We start from the raw sequence: 14500 nt of genomic DNA, 5'->3' as shown, positions 1-14500 counted from the left end.
ATTAAGATATGTGATTTGCATATACTGTACTCTTCCTAGAAACCAAGTGTAGTGTAGCCTGGCAAACAATACTTTTATATCTCCCTAATGATAAAGATCACCCCAAAAAGTACCCCCAAAAGGCAACTGAAGCAAGTAAGACAAGTTTCTTTAGAGAGGTTATGGTTCTCTTGTCCTTCTAGTAAAAGGTCTCCAATAAAATGCAATGAAGTTCATGTTTTTTTTTTATTATTTGTGTACCATACTGCATGATTTTAACCACTTAAGGACCACAGGTTTATACCCCTCTAGTGACCAGGCCCATTTATACAAATCGGCACTTCACAACTTTAACGGTTTATTGCTCGGTCATGCAACTTGACACCCAAATGAATTTTACCTCCTTTTCTTCTCACAAATACAGCTTTCTTTTGGTGGTATTTGATTGCTGCTGACATTTTTCGTTTTTCTGATATTAATCAAAATAGACCGCAATTTTCTCAAAAAAAGGGTATTTTTAACTTTTTCGGGTAAAATTGTTCAAATATAATTACATTTCTATACAAGTTTGTGTCAGAATTTATTGTGCTACATGTCTTTGATAAAAAAAATCCAATAAGTGTATATTTAATGGTTTGCGCAAAAGTTATAGCGTTTACAAACTATGGTACAAAAATGTGAATTTGCGCATTTTGAAGCAGCTCTGAGCACCTGTCATGTTTCTTGAGGTGCTAGAATGCCAGGATAGTATAAATACCCCCCAAATGACCCCATTTTAGAAAGAAGAGTTCATGTATGATTTTTTTTTTTCCACAAGTTAGCAGAAAATGATACTTTCTGAGGGGAAAAAAATATATAAAGTTTCCATTTCTGCTAACTGTCTGGCAAAAAAAAATTAAAATCTCCTATGGACTCACTATGCCCCTCAGTGAATACATTGGGGTGTCTACTTTCCGAAATGGGGTCATTTGTGGGGTGTGTTCACCGTTCTGGCATTTTGGGCGGGGCTAAATTGTGAGCAACCCTGTAAAGCCTAAAGGTACTCGTTGGACTTTCGGCCTCTTTACGCACCTAGGCTGCAAAAAAGTGTCACACATGTGGTGTCGCCGTACTCAGAAGAAGTAGGGCAATGTGTTTTGGGGTGTATTTTTACATATACCCATGCTGGGTGAGAGAAATATCTCTGTAAATTGCCAACTTTGTGTAAAAAAATGTAAAATTATATTTATCACACACAGTATGGGTATATGTAAAAATACACCCCAAAACACATTGCCCTACTTCTTCTGAGTATGGCGATACCACATGTGTGACACTTTTTTGCAGCCTAGGGGCTGTGAACTTCTCAGCCGCGCGTCTCTGTGAACGCGCGGGCATGCGCGCGCACGTTCACGCGAAATCTCGGGTCTCACGAGATGTCGCCTTTCGGCGTTAGTGTGACCTGAGAGAGCCGCCGCACTCACGCCTTTCGGCGTTAGTGTGACGGCAAGCGGTTAATACATGGGTGTAGAAATTCATGTTCCTTGGGTTTAAGAAACAAAAAGAAAGGAAACTAGCTTGCATGTATTATTGAGAAATCTATAAACCTTGTAGGATGCAGTAATTCAGTTAAATGTTGTTTTGGAGGTGTATTTGTCTCAAGTTGCTGGAGGTGTTGTCTGTCTTTGCTATACTGATATATTCTCAGGTTAATAGGAAGGAGCTGTCCCCTTGAAGTGAAACAGCAGAAAGCTATAATTATGCTTACTTGCTGCTATACAGTAAGTAGGCAAACAGAACACAGCAGCAATGAGTGCTGCATTACTTGCATATAGTGGATTGATAGATGCTTTCCTGCCTTTTTAACAGGTTTATGTACAAAAGCTAAGCCAGCCATCTTGGTAGTAATAATCTCTGTGCTTCATAGGTGATGTAACACTGAGAGAGTCACTTATAGAGAACGATTTGGGTGTCTTTGTGGATGGTAGATTAAATAACAGCATACAATGTCAATCAGCTGCTTCTAAGGCCACCAGGATATTGTCATGCATTAAACGAGGCATGGACTCACAGGGCAGGGATGTAATATTACCACTTTACAAAGCGTTGGTGCGGCCTCATCTGGAATATGCAGTTCAGTTCTGGGTATCAGTACATAGAAAGGACGCACTACAGCTGGAAAAAGTACAGAGGAGAGCAACTAAACTGATAAGGGGCATGGAGGGTTTCTGTTATGAAGAAAGATTAAAAGAATTTAATTTATTTAGTCTTGAGAAGAGACATCTAAGGGGGGACATGATTAACCTATACAAATATATAAATGGGCCATACAGAAAATACGGTGAAAAACTGTTCCATGTAAAATGTGCTCAAGACAAGAGGGCACTGCCTCCAATTGGAGAGGAAAGCGTCAAAGCTTCTTTACTGCAAGAACTCTGAATCTGTGGAATAAACTTCCTCAGGACGTGGTCACAGCAGGAACAGTGGACAGTTTTAAAAAGGGTTTAGATGAATTCTTAAAAGAAAACAACATTAATGCTTATGAAAACGTGTAGAAATCTGAGTCTCACTTTCTTCTGGGATTCGCATCCCCGCCTATTCCTTGGTTGAACTTTATGGACTTATGTCTTTTTTCAACCGTATTAACTATGCAACTACTATGTAAGCCTCATATTTATAGCTGCAGATGTAGCAGGGGTAACACACACACTCTTAACTCAAATTTCTTAACTCATTGCCTTATCTTGAAACAAAAGCCATTGAAAAGCAATTGCTTAACACATTTAGTTGCATTTAGTTTAGATAGCTAGTGGAGTCATGTGACGTGGCCAGCGTCACATAATTCCTGAGTTCCAATACAGCCGAGCGCCGAGTGATCAGCTCAGCACTCAGCTCCAGTGTGGTTACCACAGGAAGGGGCGACGCCGGGCGCACTGATGACACGAGCGCGCCTCGAACGTCCCCACCTCCTGGAACCACGCACAGAGCGCATTGTAACAATAGGTATGTTTACTTAAAGGTAGTGGCTAATCAGGGTATTCCCAGTAGACACTGAGAAAGTCCAGTGAAGACAAGTACGGGAGAAGCTCATCTGGAAACTGTATTGTCCTCTAGGTTATTAGTGTTAGATTGTTCTGGGGTCTTATATGACAAGGTTTCCCATAATTTAGTCTGGATAACCTACTAATGACTGGATAATAATTACTGATTTTTGAAGGGAAAGTAAAAATAATTTTGTAGATCCCTGTTTAAGTTCAAAAGTCAATTTTTATAAAGCAATAAAAAACATTTTGTGAGCAAAAAGAAGAATGTACTGTACATACAGATGTAGCCACGGTTATTTTGACTTGCTTAATGCATTAACAAAAAAAAAAAAATTGCAGTAGTACAACAAATAACATTAAAGTCACCATCCTGATGCAGCTGGTGTCAAAATAATTCTAGGTACATCTGTAACTATTACTAGCACCCGATTTGCCATTCAGTTGCTTTTGCCATATATTTCCTCATCGTTATATTTCACCCTTCAAGTAGGCTGCACATTCATTTGTGTATGGCCATAAAAAGTCACTGTTGATTTCAGAAATTTTGCATGAATAAATAATACAACAAAGATGATATATTTTGCAGTATATCTTACTTTTTAAAAATGCATCTTTCTCCATTTATCAGTCATTTTTGTCCTTTCCTGCCGCCTGGGTTAATTATTTACTCACCAGTTCAATGGTAAAAATCCTTCTTGAGAGAGGCAAAGGTGAGTTTCAATTTTAGCTTCACGGGAGAGCTGTTGCAGAAAGAGAGAAGGACAGACACTCAGAGGCTGCTGATGGTTCTGTGTTTTGCTGTCTCAAACCATAGCTGGATTCACAGAAACACTGTACAGTACTACTGTATGGCACAGGAGCATGATCCCCTGTTTTCTCTATGTTCTGACATTAATATCAGCTATTCTCCATCCAGTCTGCAGCTGAACTCTGGGACAACTGACAATTAGAGATGGAGCTAACGATAAATGCAGAACACAAGTCTTAGCTAGAAATAGTGTTTTCCCTCATGTATACAGACATGTCTGCTTATTTTGAAAAGGCAGGTAAGCTTTAAAATATTTGTTTGCTATTACAAGAAAAGTGCAGTGCCCTTCTCACAGCTTCTAGTGCCCTCTGCATGCCCCCCATCACTCCTCACTGGGTGTACTCATCTCACAAAAAGCTCCTTGAGTATCTATATGTCATAAAAATGTGCATAATTTATAAGTCAATACACCGTTCATTGTATTCACATACAGTATGTACACTTCTACTGTAAGCCTATAAGATATATATATATATATATATACAGGGAGTGCAGAATTATTAGGCAAGTTGTATTTTTGAGGATTAATTTTATTATTGAACAACAACCATGTTCTCAATAAACCCAAAAAACTCATTAATATCAAAGCTGAATATTTTTGGAAGTAGTTTTTAGTTTGTTTTTAGTTTTAGCTATTTTAGGGGGATATCTGTGTGTGCAGGTGACTATTACTGTGCATAATTATTAGGCAACTTAACAAAAAACAAATATATACCCATTTAAATTATTTATTTTTACCAGTGAAACCAATATAACATCTCAACATTCACAAATATACATTTCTGACATTCAAAAACAAAACAAAAACAAATCAGTGACCAATATAGCCACCTTTCTTTGCAAGGACACTCAAAAGCCTGCCATCCATGGATTCTGTCAGTGTTTTGATCTGTTCACCATCAACATTGCGTGCAGCAGCAACCACAGCCTCCCAGACACTGTTCAGAGAGGTGTACTGTTTTCCCTCCTTGTAAATCTCACATTTGATGATGGACCACAGGTTCTCAATGGGGTTCAGATCAGGTGAACAAGGAGGCCATGTCATTAGATTTTCTTCTTTTATACCCTTTCTTGCCAGCCACGCTGTGGAGTACTTGGACGCGTGTGATGGAGCATTGTCCTGCATGAAAATCATGTTTTTCTTGAAGGATGCAGACTTCTTCCTGTACCACTGCTTGAAGAAGGTGTCTTCCAGAAACTGGCAGTAGGACTGGGAGTTGAGCTTGACTCCATCCTCAACCCGAAAAGGCCCCACAAGCTCATCTTTGATGATACCAGCCCAAACCAGTACTCCACCTCCACCTTGCTGGCGTCTGAGTCGGACTGGAGCTCTCTGCCCTTTACCAATCCAGCCACGGGCCCATCCATCTGGCCCATCAAGACTCACTCTCATTTCATCAGTCCATAAAACCTTAGAAAAATCAGTCTTGACGTTTCAGCTTGTGTGTCTTGTTCAGTGGTGGTCGTCTTTCAGCCTTTCTTACCTTGGCCATGTCTCTGAGTATTGCACACCTTGTGCTTTTGGGCACTCCAGTGATGTTGCAGCTCAGAAATATGGCCAAACTGGTGGCAAGTGGCATCTTGGCAGCTGCACGCTTGACTTTTCTCAGTTCATGGGCAGTTATTTTGCGCCTTAGTTTTTCCACACGCTTCTTGCGACCCTGTTGACTATTTTGAATGAAACGCTTGATTGTTCGATGATCACGCTTCAGAAGCTTTGCAATTTTAAGAGTGCTGCATCCCTCTGCAAGATATCTCACTATTTTTGACTTTTCTGAGCCTGTCAAGTCCTTCTTTTGACCCATTTTGCCAAAGGAAAGGAAGTTGCCTAATAATTATGCACACCTAATATAGGGTGTTGATGTCATTAGACCACACCTCTTCTCATTACAGAGATGCACATCACCTAATATGCTTAATTGGTAGTAGGCTTTCGAGCCTATACAGCTTGGAGTAAGACAACATGCATAAAGAGGATGATGTGGTCAAAATACTCATTTGCCTAATAATTCTGCACGCAGTGTATATATATATATAAAAAAAGAAAAAAGATGGCAGCACCGTCACAGAAAAAAGGGAATGGAGGGTGCAAAAAGCCCAATGTGGATAAAAGCCAATCCAATAATGCAGACGTAGAAAAAAGGGCAGCACTCCAATAAATAAAATAGCAAAAAACTTTATTTACCCATAAGGCTGTAGCGACGTTTCGGCTCTAACACAGGAGCCTTCCTCACTGCTTGAGGAAGGCTCCTGTGTTAGAGCCGAAACGTCGCTACAGCCTTATGGGTAAATAAAGTTTTTTGCTATTTTATTTATTGGAGTGCTGCCCTTTTTTCTACGTCTATATATATATATATATATATATATATATATTACAACATGCCTTTATTTTTATTCATTATTGTCCATATGAACAAACTATTAGACCTATAGGATTTACTTTTTCTGGCAAACCTTCAGAACCTAAGGGAAATATTTATTTTAGGTTTATAAATGGTATATTTTTCCTATAACATAGCAAATCTGTTTTTCCACTGCAGATGATTAGATGTGAAATTTCTTTTAAAGCATTTTGTTGACGGTGAGCAAGAAAGGGATATTCACAAAATGGCCCGTAGGCTCAAAGTCTAGCCTCACTCTGTCAGGAACAGTTACCGTTTGCTTTTTTGATCCAACCTTACACTTGGAAGATTGATTTTATTTTTAGGTCAGAGGGATGTTGTAAATTGTGTGCCTGTGTGCATGTGTGTTTCTTTGCATCTGTACATTAATAGAAAAGAAAGAAAAAAACAGGTCACAATATAGGCCATACCAATTGATTAAACCTTTCTGAGAAAATAATTATTACTCAAACTGAAGCAGGAAGAGATATAAAATTTCCTTTAAACCCTTGGACAATTCTCCTTGGATTGCCAATATAACCTTATTATCCCCTCAAGAATAAACTCATAACTCACCTCTTATCAGTGGCTAGATGCTCACTGGCAGCTGAATGGTGAAAAAAAAAAGATAAACCTCCTACGAGAGATTATCATTTTTCTCAGGTCAGTATATATACAGTATTGTATTTAAAAGATAACTTTGGGATTCTGGCAAACATTCAATGCATTCCTGGGGACCCACAATAACAGAACAGAGTCTATTTATAAAATTCAATTTCCAAATAATAGGAATTTCATGGTTTCATGAGTTATTTTTATATTTGCCAAATGATTTCCCGATTTTTCTCTTATTTAACATCATTTAAAAGGTCCATTATGTCTATGTCCTTGCTGTAAATCTAGAAATTAGTCTTATTTTTTACATGCCAATATAACACTATTCTGCTCTTTCCAGCTACCAGGTGTGCACCTAGCTTTTCTGCTGCTTAAGGCAAAAGGTGAACTAAGAAGCAGATGCTAAGAATTACATAAGAGAACTGGTTCTGTGATATACCGTATACCTTTGACCTATGTGTATTGAGTACTACTACTCAAGTCTGGATATGGAGGACAGTGATGATAAGCAGTTCCATATACAGAATAGGAGCAGTTGTTGACAAACATCTGTTACAGCTACAGTATAAAAGTTACAGTACAGAAAAAGAACAATATACCAATATGACAATTCATTTGCTGCCAATTGCTGCAAAAGCCACACTATAATGATTATGTACAATAATCCCAATGACACAGATGTGTGCAGGGCTGGAGGCTAAATTGCCACCCCCTGCAGTCCTAGCACAGTGCCACCTGAGGCCACAGTCTCACTTTACCCCATGAATGGTGTGCCCCTGCCAGCTTCATATTTATTTATTTATTTGTACAAGAGAGCTTGTGTGAAAGGGGATACAAATAGCATTTATCACCTTGGATGGCTGGGGGCCTATTTGCCTTATAATCCAGTGATCCCAAGATGGGGGGGTCCCTAAATGCCCTGTTGGAATGGAGCGGTAGTGTGTATGTCATGGCCTACATCAGTCCCAAAAAAAAGTGAATGGAATGATGGACTGATATGCACATTACCACTCCATATTAACAGCGCACTTGTGTGGTTAAGTAATACATCTTTGTAGGATAACCCTTTAAAATAACAAGAATATTTATCATACTTAAAGGGGTTGTCCTGGTTCAGCGTTGAACCCGGACATACCTCCATTTTCACCCAGGCAGCCCCCCTGACTTGAGCATCAGAGCAGTTCATGCTCCGATGCTCTCCTTTGCGCTGCTCTGAATCGTGCAGGGCAAAGGCATTTTTTGTAGATCCGGTGACGTACCGGGCTCTCCATGGATCTGCCAGGAAACCCGGTGACGTCACCGGCACTGATGGGTGGGCTTTAGCGCTGCCATAGCCAGTAAAATGGCTAGGGCAGCGCTAAAGCACGCCCATCAGAGACAGTCAGCTCTGAACCCGGACAACCCCTTTAATCCTTTAAAGGGCTTGTGCAGTGCTTTTTTATCTGTTTATTTGCCTCCTATTACTAGATCAATTTCTTCAGTATTTGTCCTATTTCGCCTGTTTTGACCTCTCCTCTCTTTTGCTATAGTGAGGCAGTGGTCACACATTGATTTTTTGGTGGCATTTTTGCTGACTTTTATGTTGTTTTTGTACTAGATGTACATCTATGGGAATAATGATGCACAGTCCAAAACAGTTTTTTTTCATAGCCATGTGATTTTCATTTGAAGTGTGCGTCTTGTGTTTATGGCAATTTTGTTTTAATTGCAGAATGTTATAAAGTAACTATTAGGCTTTTTTTGTTTTCCTTTCTTTTTCCAGAGGGTTTCCATAGTGTTTTCTATAGGAAAAAATACAACTCCACAGAAAAATTATTTATCAAGAATGATACAAAAGAAAACTGGTTTAGTTGCCTATGAAAACCAGTCAGATTCCACCCTTATTTTTGGAAATATCAAAGAATCAATCTCATTGATTGCTGTGGGCAACTGAGCCCGTTTTCCTTTTCACCAATTTTGACTGTTACACCGAAACATGGTTCAATGGAATGTTTAAAAATAATTTCAATTGAATTCCTTTTTTTAGATTTCAGACACAGACTATATTTAGTCTACCTAAAGGGAACTGGTCCTTATGAAAATGTATGCAATCTGCAGGCAGCATGTTAAAGAACAGAATGAGCTGAGCAGATTGATGTATAGTTTTATGGAAAGAAATTAGTTTAGTTTGCATTTCATTCATTTAATCTTCTGCTCATTCTGGGCTTTGAAGTCAAGGAGGTGGTCCTGTCAGTGACTAACAGCTATCTCTGTATGTACAGTCATAGAGGGAAGGCTGTTCAAGCACTGATAGGACCGCCTCCTTGATTTCAAAATGAGTATAAATGTAAATGAATGAAATACTGATTCCCCCATTCTAAACTATATATCAATCTGCTAAGCTCTTCCTTCTCTACAACATATGTGCAACTCAGACACCATGTTCGTGATGTGTTCCCTTTAAACAACATATTTTCTTTTTAAAAAATCTACTTTTTAAACCTTTAGGGAGTAAGAGTACACGTATGGTGATGAACACTTGTGTTTGCTTGTTGTATTTTCTGCATGCTGTGTCGAACTCCCAAGTGGCAGTGGTTTATGAATTGATGTGCTGACAAACGTCAATATTTCTGTTATCCATCACTGAGGAAAGAAACGGCAGGAGTCAGGGCTGCAGCTTAAATCAAAGGTATTGTTAAGGACAGACGTATGCTCTTTGATGATTAGTTAAAGTACATTGCTTTGCTGCAGGGATATGCAAACATAGAAAAACTTTTACTGTAACTTTTAAAATAACTTTAATAGCAAAAAAACAGTAAAATATGTAGAATTCTGCTGCTTGGAGGAAACATTAAAGTCCATTGATGGTTATCTCATTGTGTAAAAAAATTACACCTTGAAAGTTCTTTATAGAACTAATTAGAAGTCCGATACCTAAAATGTTACATATCAAACCATGTATTAGGAGATATCAACAGTTCTCTAATATGTGTGTTAAAAATCTTTGATGGAATGTACGAGGTGGAGCCATGTTAAAAACTGTGGATTTAATCAAAGTGCTGGGTAGGTTACTACTCCCCATGTTCCAGGCCGGGTTTTGCCAGGCCTAAAAAACAGCCAGCACTGCCAGGTGAGGAGGATTACCTCAGTCTGACAGTGGAGCTCGGGAGGTGTGTGTGCTGGGATCTGAGGCTTGTTCCGTGCTGGAGGGCTGAGACCCGTCTGTAAGGGAAATGGGCCCCCTAAAACCCTGCTATGGACTGCTAGAGGCAGAACTGCCAACAAGATTGGACTTTCCATTGTGTTTGAACTAACACCAAGACTGCAAAGAAGTTTTGTTTTTGCTTTATGTGGGAATAAACACAGAAGTTTGATATAAGAACTGGTAACATCCTAGATTACGCCACTCGGTACCCAGGGGCGGTGCCACTGCGACATACATCGGCTAAACTGATAGCTAAGGAGCTAATGTAAATTTTCTCCCAAGTGGGGCTACCTGAAGAGGTTCTGACTGACCAGGGAATCCCTTTTATGTCTAAGGTCATGATGGAGCTCTGTAAATTGCTGCATATGATACAGTTACGGACGTCTGTTTACCATCCGCAAATGGACGGTCTGGTTGAAAGGTTTAATAAAACATTAAAAACCATGTTAAAAAGGGTGGTGTCTAAAGATGGGAAGGACTGGGACCTTCTTCTGCCCTATCTCATGTTTGCTGTGCGAGAGGTGCCCCAGGTCTCTACTGGGTTCTCGGCCTTCGAATTGCTATATGGTAGACATCCAAGCGATTTGTTGGACGTAGCCAAAGAGGCATGGGAACAGCAACACACTCCACATAGAAGTGTCCTTGAGTATGTTACCAAGATGCAACAGCGGATAGAGACCATTTTGCCTCTTGTCAGGGATCATATGGAGGAGTTGCTGTTTGACACCTTAATACTTAGTATGACTGTATAGCTGATCCGGGATGGCTCTTACTAGGAGTAGTCAAAGTGCTGGGTGGGTGACTACTTCCCATGTTCCAGGCCAGGTTTTGCCAGGCCTAAAAAACAGCCAGCACTGCCAGGTGAGGAGGATCACCTTAGTCTGACAGTGGAGCTTAGGAGGTGTGTGTGCTGGGATCTGAAGCTTGTGTCGTGCTGGAAGGCTGAGACCCGTCTGTAAGGGAAACGGGCCTCCTAAAAGCCTGCTATGGACTGCTAGAGGCAGAACTGCCAACAAGGCGATTTTTGCTATGTGGACTTTCCATTGTGTGCGAACGAATACCAAGACAAAGCAAAGTGACGTTTTGTTTTTGCTTTATGTGGGAATAAACACAGGATTTTAATTTAAGAACTGGTAATTTGCCTCTGTACTGCGTCTGCACACCCTGTCTTCCCACAGAACCCACAAAAAAATAGAACATGTCCTATTCTTCTTCATATTACGAACAAGAAAAGGAAAGTTCTATTATGGGACAGACGTTCCGTTCCACAAATGTGGGATCCACGCGGCCGGTATCCGTGTTTTGAGGATCCGCAATTTTCAGACCTCAAAAATGGCCACGGCTGGCCATGTACATGGATCATTATTTTAATTTTAATTATTTTAATTAATTTAAAACCCATTCATATAGTATTAAAACTTATATACTATTTGGGATTTTGGAAAGATAATCCTAAAAGTCTGTTTCCGAATATTAGTAAATGTGAAATACAAGAAGTTAAAAAAAATAGCAAAATGATGCAAATGTGCCTTCCACCACTCGTACCCATAGAGCTACATTACATAAAGCATAATAACATAGTTTGTAAGAAAAACATATACGTCTATATAGTTCAGGCTATTATCCTGCAAGGTTGATCCAGAGGAAGAAGAAAAACCTGCATAAGGTAGAATCCAATTTTCCTTATTTTAAGGGGGAAAAAATCCTCCCTGACTCCAAATTTGGCAATCAGAATGGCTCCCTGGATCAAAGACTTTTTTTGTCACAAATTTACCTGTCCGAGCTCCAGTGGTGAGATCTCCAGCTTCGGCGCTACTGCGCTGGGAGAGACATGACACAATCCTTAGCAACAGGATGCAATGCTCTTTCTTTCCATAGCGGGTGTGTGCTGTATAAGATTAGCAGTGGGCTGATTGCTCAGCTGCTCTATTCCTATGTGCTACTGTTCTGACTAATGGAGTGTTGAGTCATGACCTATCAGGTTCTGATCCTGGGAGTCAATGCTCTATTTAAATCCCTTCCTGGCCTTACACCAGTGCCAGTCATATTCTCTGACTCACTAGCTGTGTTTCTGGTTCATGGTTGCATATTTTGGATTACTAGTGTTTTGACCTTGACCTGTCCTTTTGACTACTCTCTGTCTAATGTTTTGGTACTGATTTTACCGTCTGGTTCTGATATCAGCTTTTGACTATTCTCTGTCTCATGATTTAATATGTTGTTGTCCTCCAGGTTCTGACCCATTTCAGTATGACTCTGTTACTGTGTCTTGTTTTTGTCCCTTGGTGTTGTTTATCTTGCACCTTAACAGAGAACGGAACGTTGACCAGTTGCAGACTTGCTACTTAGAGCTTGCATTGCAAGTAGGCAGGGAAGGAAGGCGAGATTCTAGTTAGGGCTCATTGTCCGTGTCCGTCCCTACCTAATGACATTACAGTTCTCCAGTAATCTAGTAATTAGAACTTGTAATATGATTATATGCAAGAAATATATAACTTCAAGAATTATTCTAGCGAGTTCACTATCATGTCTGCCTCTGGTAGAGAGTTACAGAGAGAGTTACAGAGTCTCACTGCTCTTAGAGTACATCTATGTTGATGTAGAAATCTTATTTCCCCTAGGCATAGAGGATGTCCTCTCATCACAGTAACAGTCCAGGGTATAAATAAATAATGGCAAAGATCTCTGTATTGATCTTTTATATATTCATACATAGTTAATCTCTTTTCTAAATAACCCTAATTTTAATAATCTTTCAGGGTACTGCAGTCCACGCATTCCAGTTACTAATTTACTGCATTTGTGGTCTGAGTAGTGATATCTGAGGTGAACATGCATCCACCACTGTAGTTTATTAGCAAGCTAAAATAATACATTGATAAAGCACATACAGTAGCTTCCTCTATTAACACAAGTCTAAAGATAGATAGATAGATAGATAGATAGATAGATAGATAGATAGATAGATAGATAGATAGATAATGAATCTGAAAATGGCAGCACAAGAACAAAAAGTATATGGAAGAAGAAGAGATTCAAGCCCATAGGTCTAACAATCGCCCATCAATGCAAACAATTAGAGATCAGGAAGCACACTGATATAAAACATGGAGATTTTTATTCACCCATGCTGGAATAGAGCCAAAATGTTGCGCATCCAGCATCGGTGAATAAACACCTCCATATTTTTATGCGAGTGTGCTGCTTGATTTCTTATTGCTTGTATAGATAGATAGATAGCTATGAGATAGATACATATGAAATAGATAGATAGATATTTATCAAGCCCAGCGTTTTAAACGCTGGTCTTAATAAGTCCCTTTGCTTGCGGTGGATTTGCTGAAGTTATGTAGAGGCGCTGGTCTCTTTATTACTTTGGCAGATCCACCACCGCTTCTAAATCTACACCTGCCTGTTGGCATAGATTTAGACCATTTTCTATGCCTAAAACAGGCATAGTAAATGATGAATGAGTTGGGACTGCCAGCCTGTCCCTTTCCCCACCCACACCATGTACACTTTTTTAGACCTGGTGTGAGCCGGGAAAAGACAAAGGTTGTGGTGCAAAGAACCTTTGCACAGCAATCTGCGCCAGAAATATGCCTAATGTAGACTTATTTCTCTTAGTAAATTACCCCCATAGTGTTTAAGAATTATTTTGCCTATGCTAGCAGAGTATAAACTATAGGCGTCTATTCAGCTATGGTTTCCACTGTAAAGCAATATGCACTGTACATTTATCCATTCTTTTAAGAGAACATTTCCCATTGGGTTAAACAGGCATTTTGTCATTGTTTTCCAGATTCAAGACCTTTGCCGGATGTAGCTTTAACTGGAAAATGCACAAGGGAATGCGATGAATACGGTCACTCTGATTCCTGTTGGATGCCAGTTCGTACATCACCAGAAAGGAAACCGAAGAACCAGCCAAAACTCTCTACATTTATGCCTGTTGATGAACAAGACAGTCAAGAAAAGCTGGCCAATGGTGAAGTCTCACTTATGGGTGATCGCAACAGGAATCTACTGAACAAAAAGTTGGCATCGTATGAGACCTTCAATGCAGCTACATTCAGTAATAATGAAGAAGCCAATCCGGAGGATATTCCCCTTACACAAACAGGGGAGTACAAGCCATCTCCTGTCAACACTTTAACTAGAAGAGAAGTGTATCTGTAAGCTTTTTAAAGTGACAGGGTCCTTTCATATTAAGCAAGAAAAAATATAAGGCAAAACTTTACATTCATAACAATATATCTCAGAAATATAAGGGGGCCACCAAAGAGACAAAAGCTTTGCCTACCACTTTTGCCTCCATATCAGGCAATTATCATGTTTGCTTGTGTATATTGTGATATGTAGAGAGCACTGTTATTACTTGCATGTGCTTTCCCTTCCATGGCTATTCTTTTCACTCATGGTTGCAAGCACTTTTTTGGCCTAATTAACAGAACAGAAACCATAGATGTTATTCATATTCAAAAGGATGTAACATAGCACTCAACTATAT

The 14500-nt window shown here is 39.6% G+C and overlaps 1 protein-coding gene across 1 annotated transcript in view; it reads left to right on the top strand.

Moving 5' to 3' along the window:
- The window catches only part of PCDH7 (protocadherin 7), a 961953-nt gene extending 947769 nt beyond the window's left edge, over nucleotides 1–14184 (top strand). The window contains exon 3 of the mRNA XM_040419006.1: nucleotides 13793–14184. Within this exon, the coding sequence (XP_040274940.1) occupies nucleotides 13793–14169 (377 nt within the window). The 3' untranslated portion in view covers nucleotides 14170–14184. The remainder of the gene's footprint in view (nucleotides 1–13792) is intronic.
- Nucleotides 14185–14500: the final 316 nt, after the last annotated feature.

The sequence above is a fragment of the Bufo bufo genome, chromosome 2, assembly GCF_905171765.1.
Source record: "Bufo bufo chromosome 2, aBufBuf1.1, whole genome shotgun sequence".
Lineage (NCBI taxonomy): Eukaryota > Metazoa > Chordata > Amphibia > Anura > Bufonidae > Bufo > Bufo bufo.
Note: the sequence above shows the minus strand (reverse complement) of the source record. Positions and strands in the feature narration are given on the sequence as shown.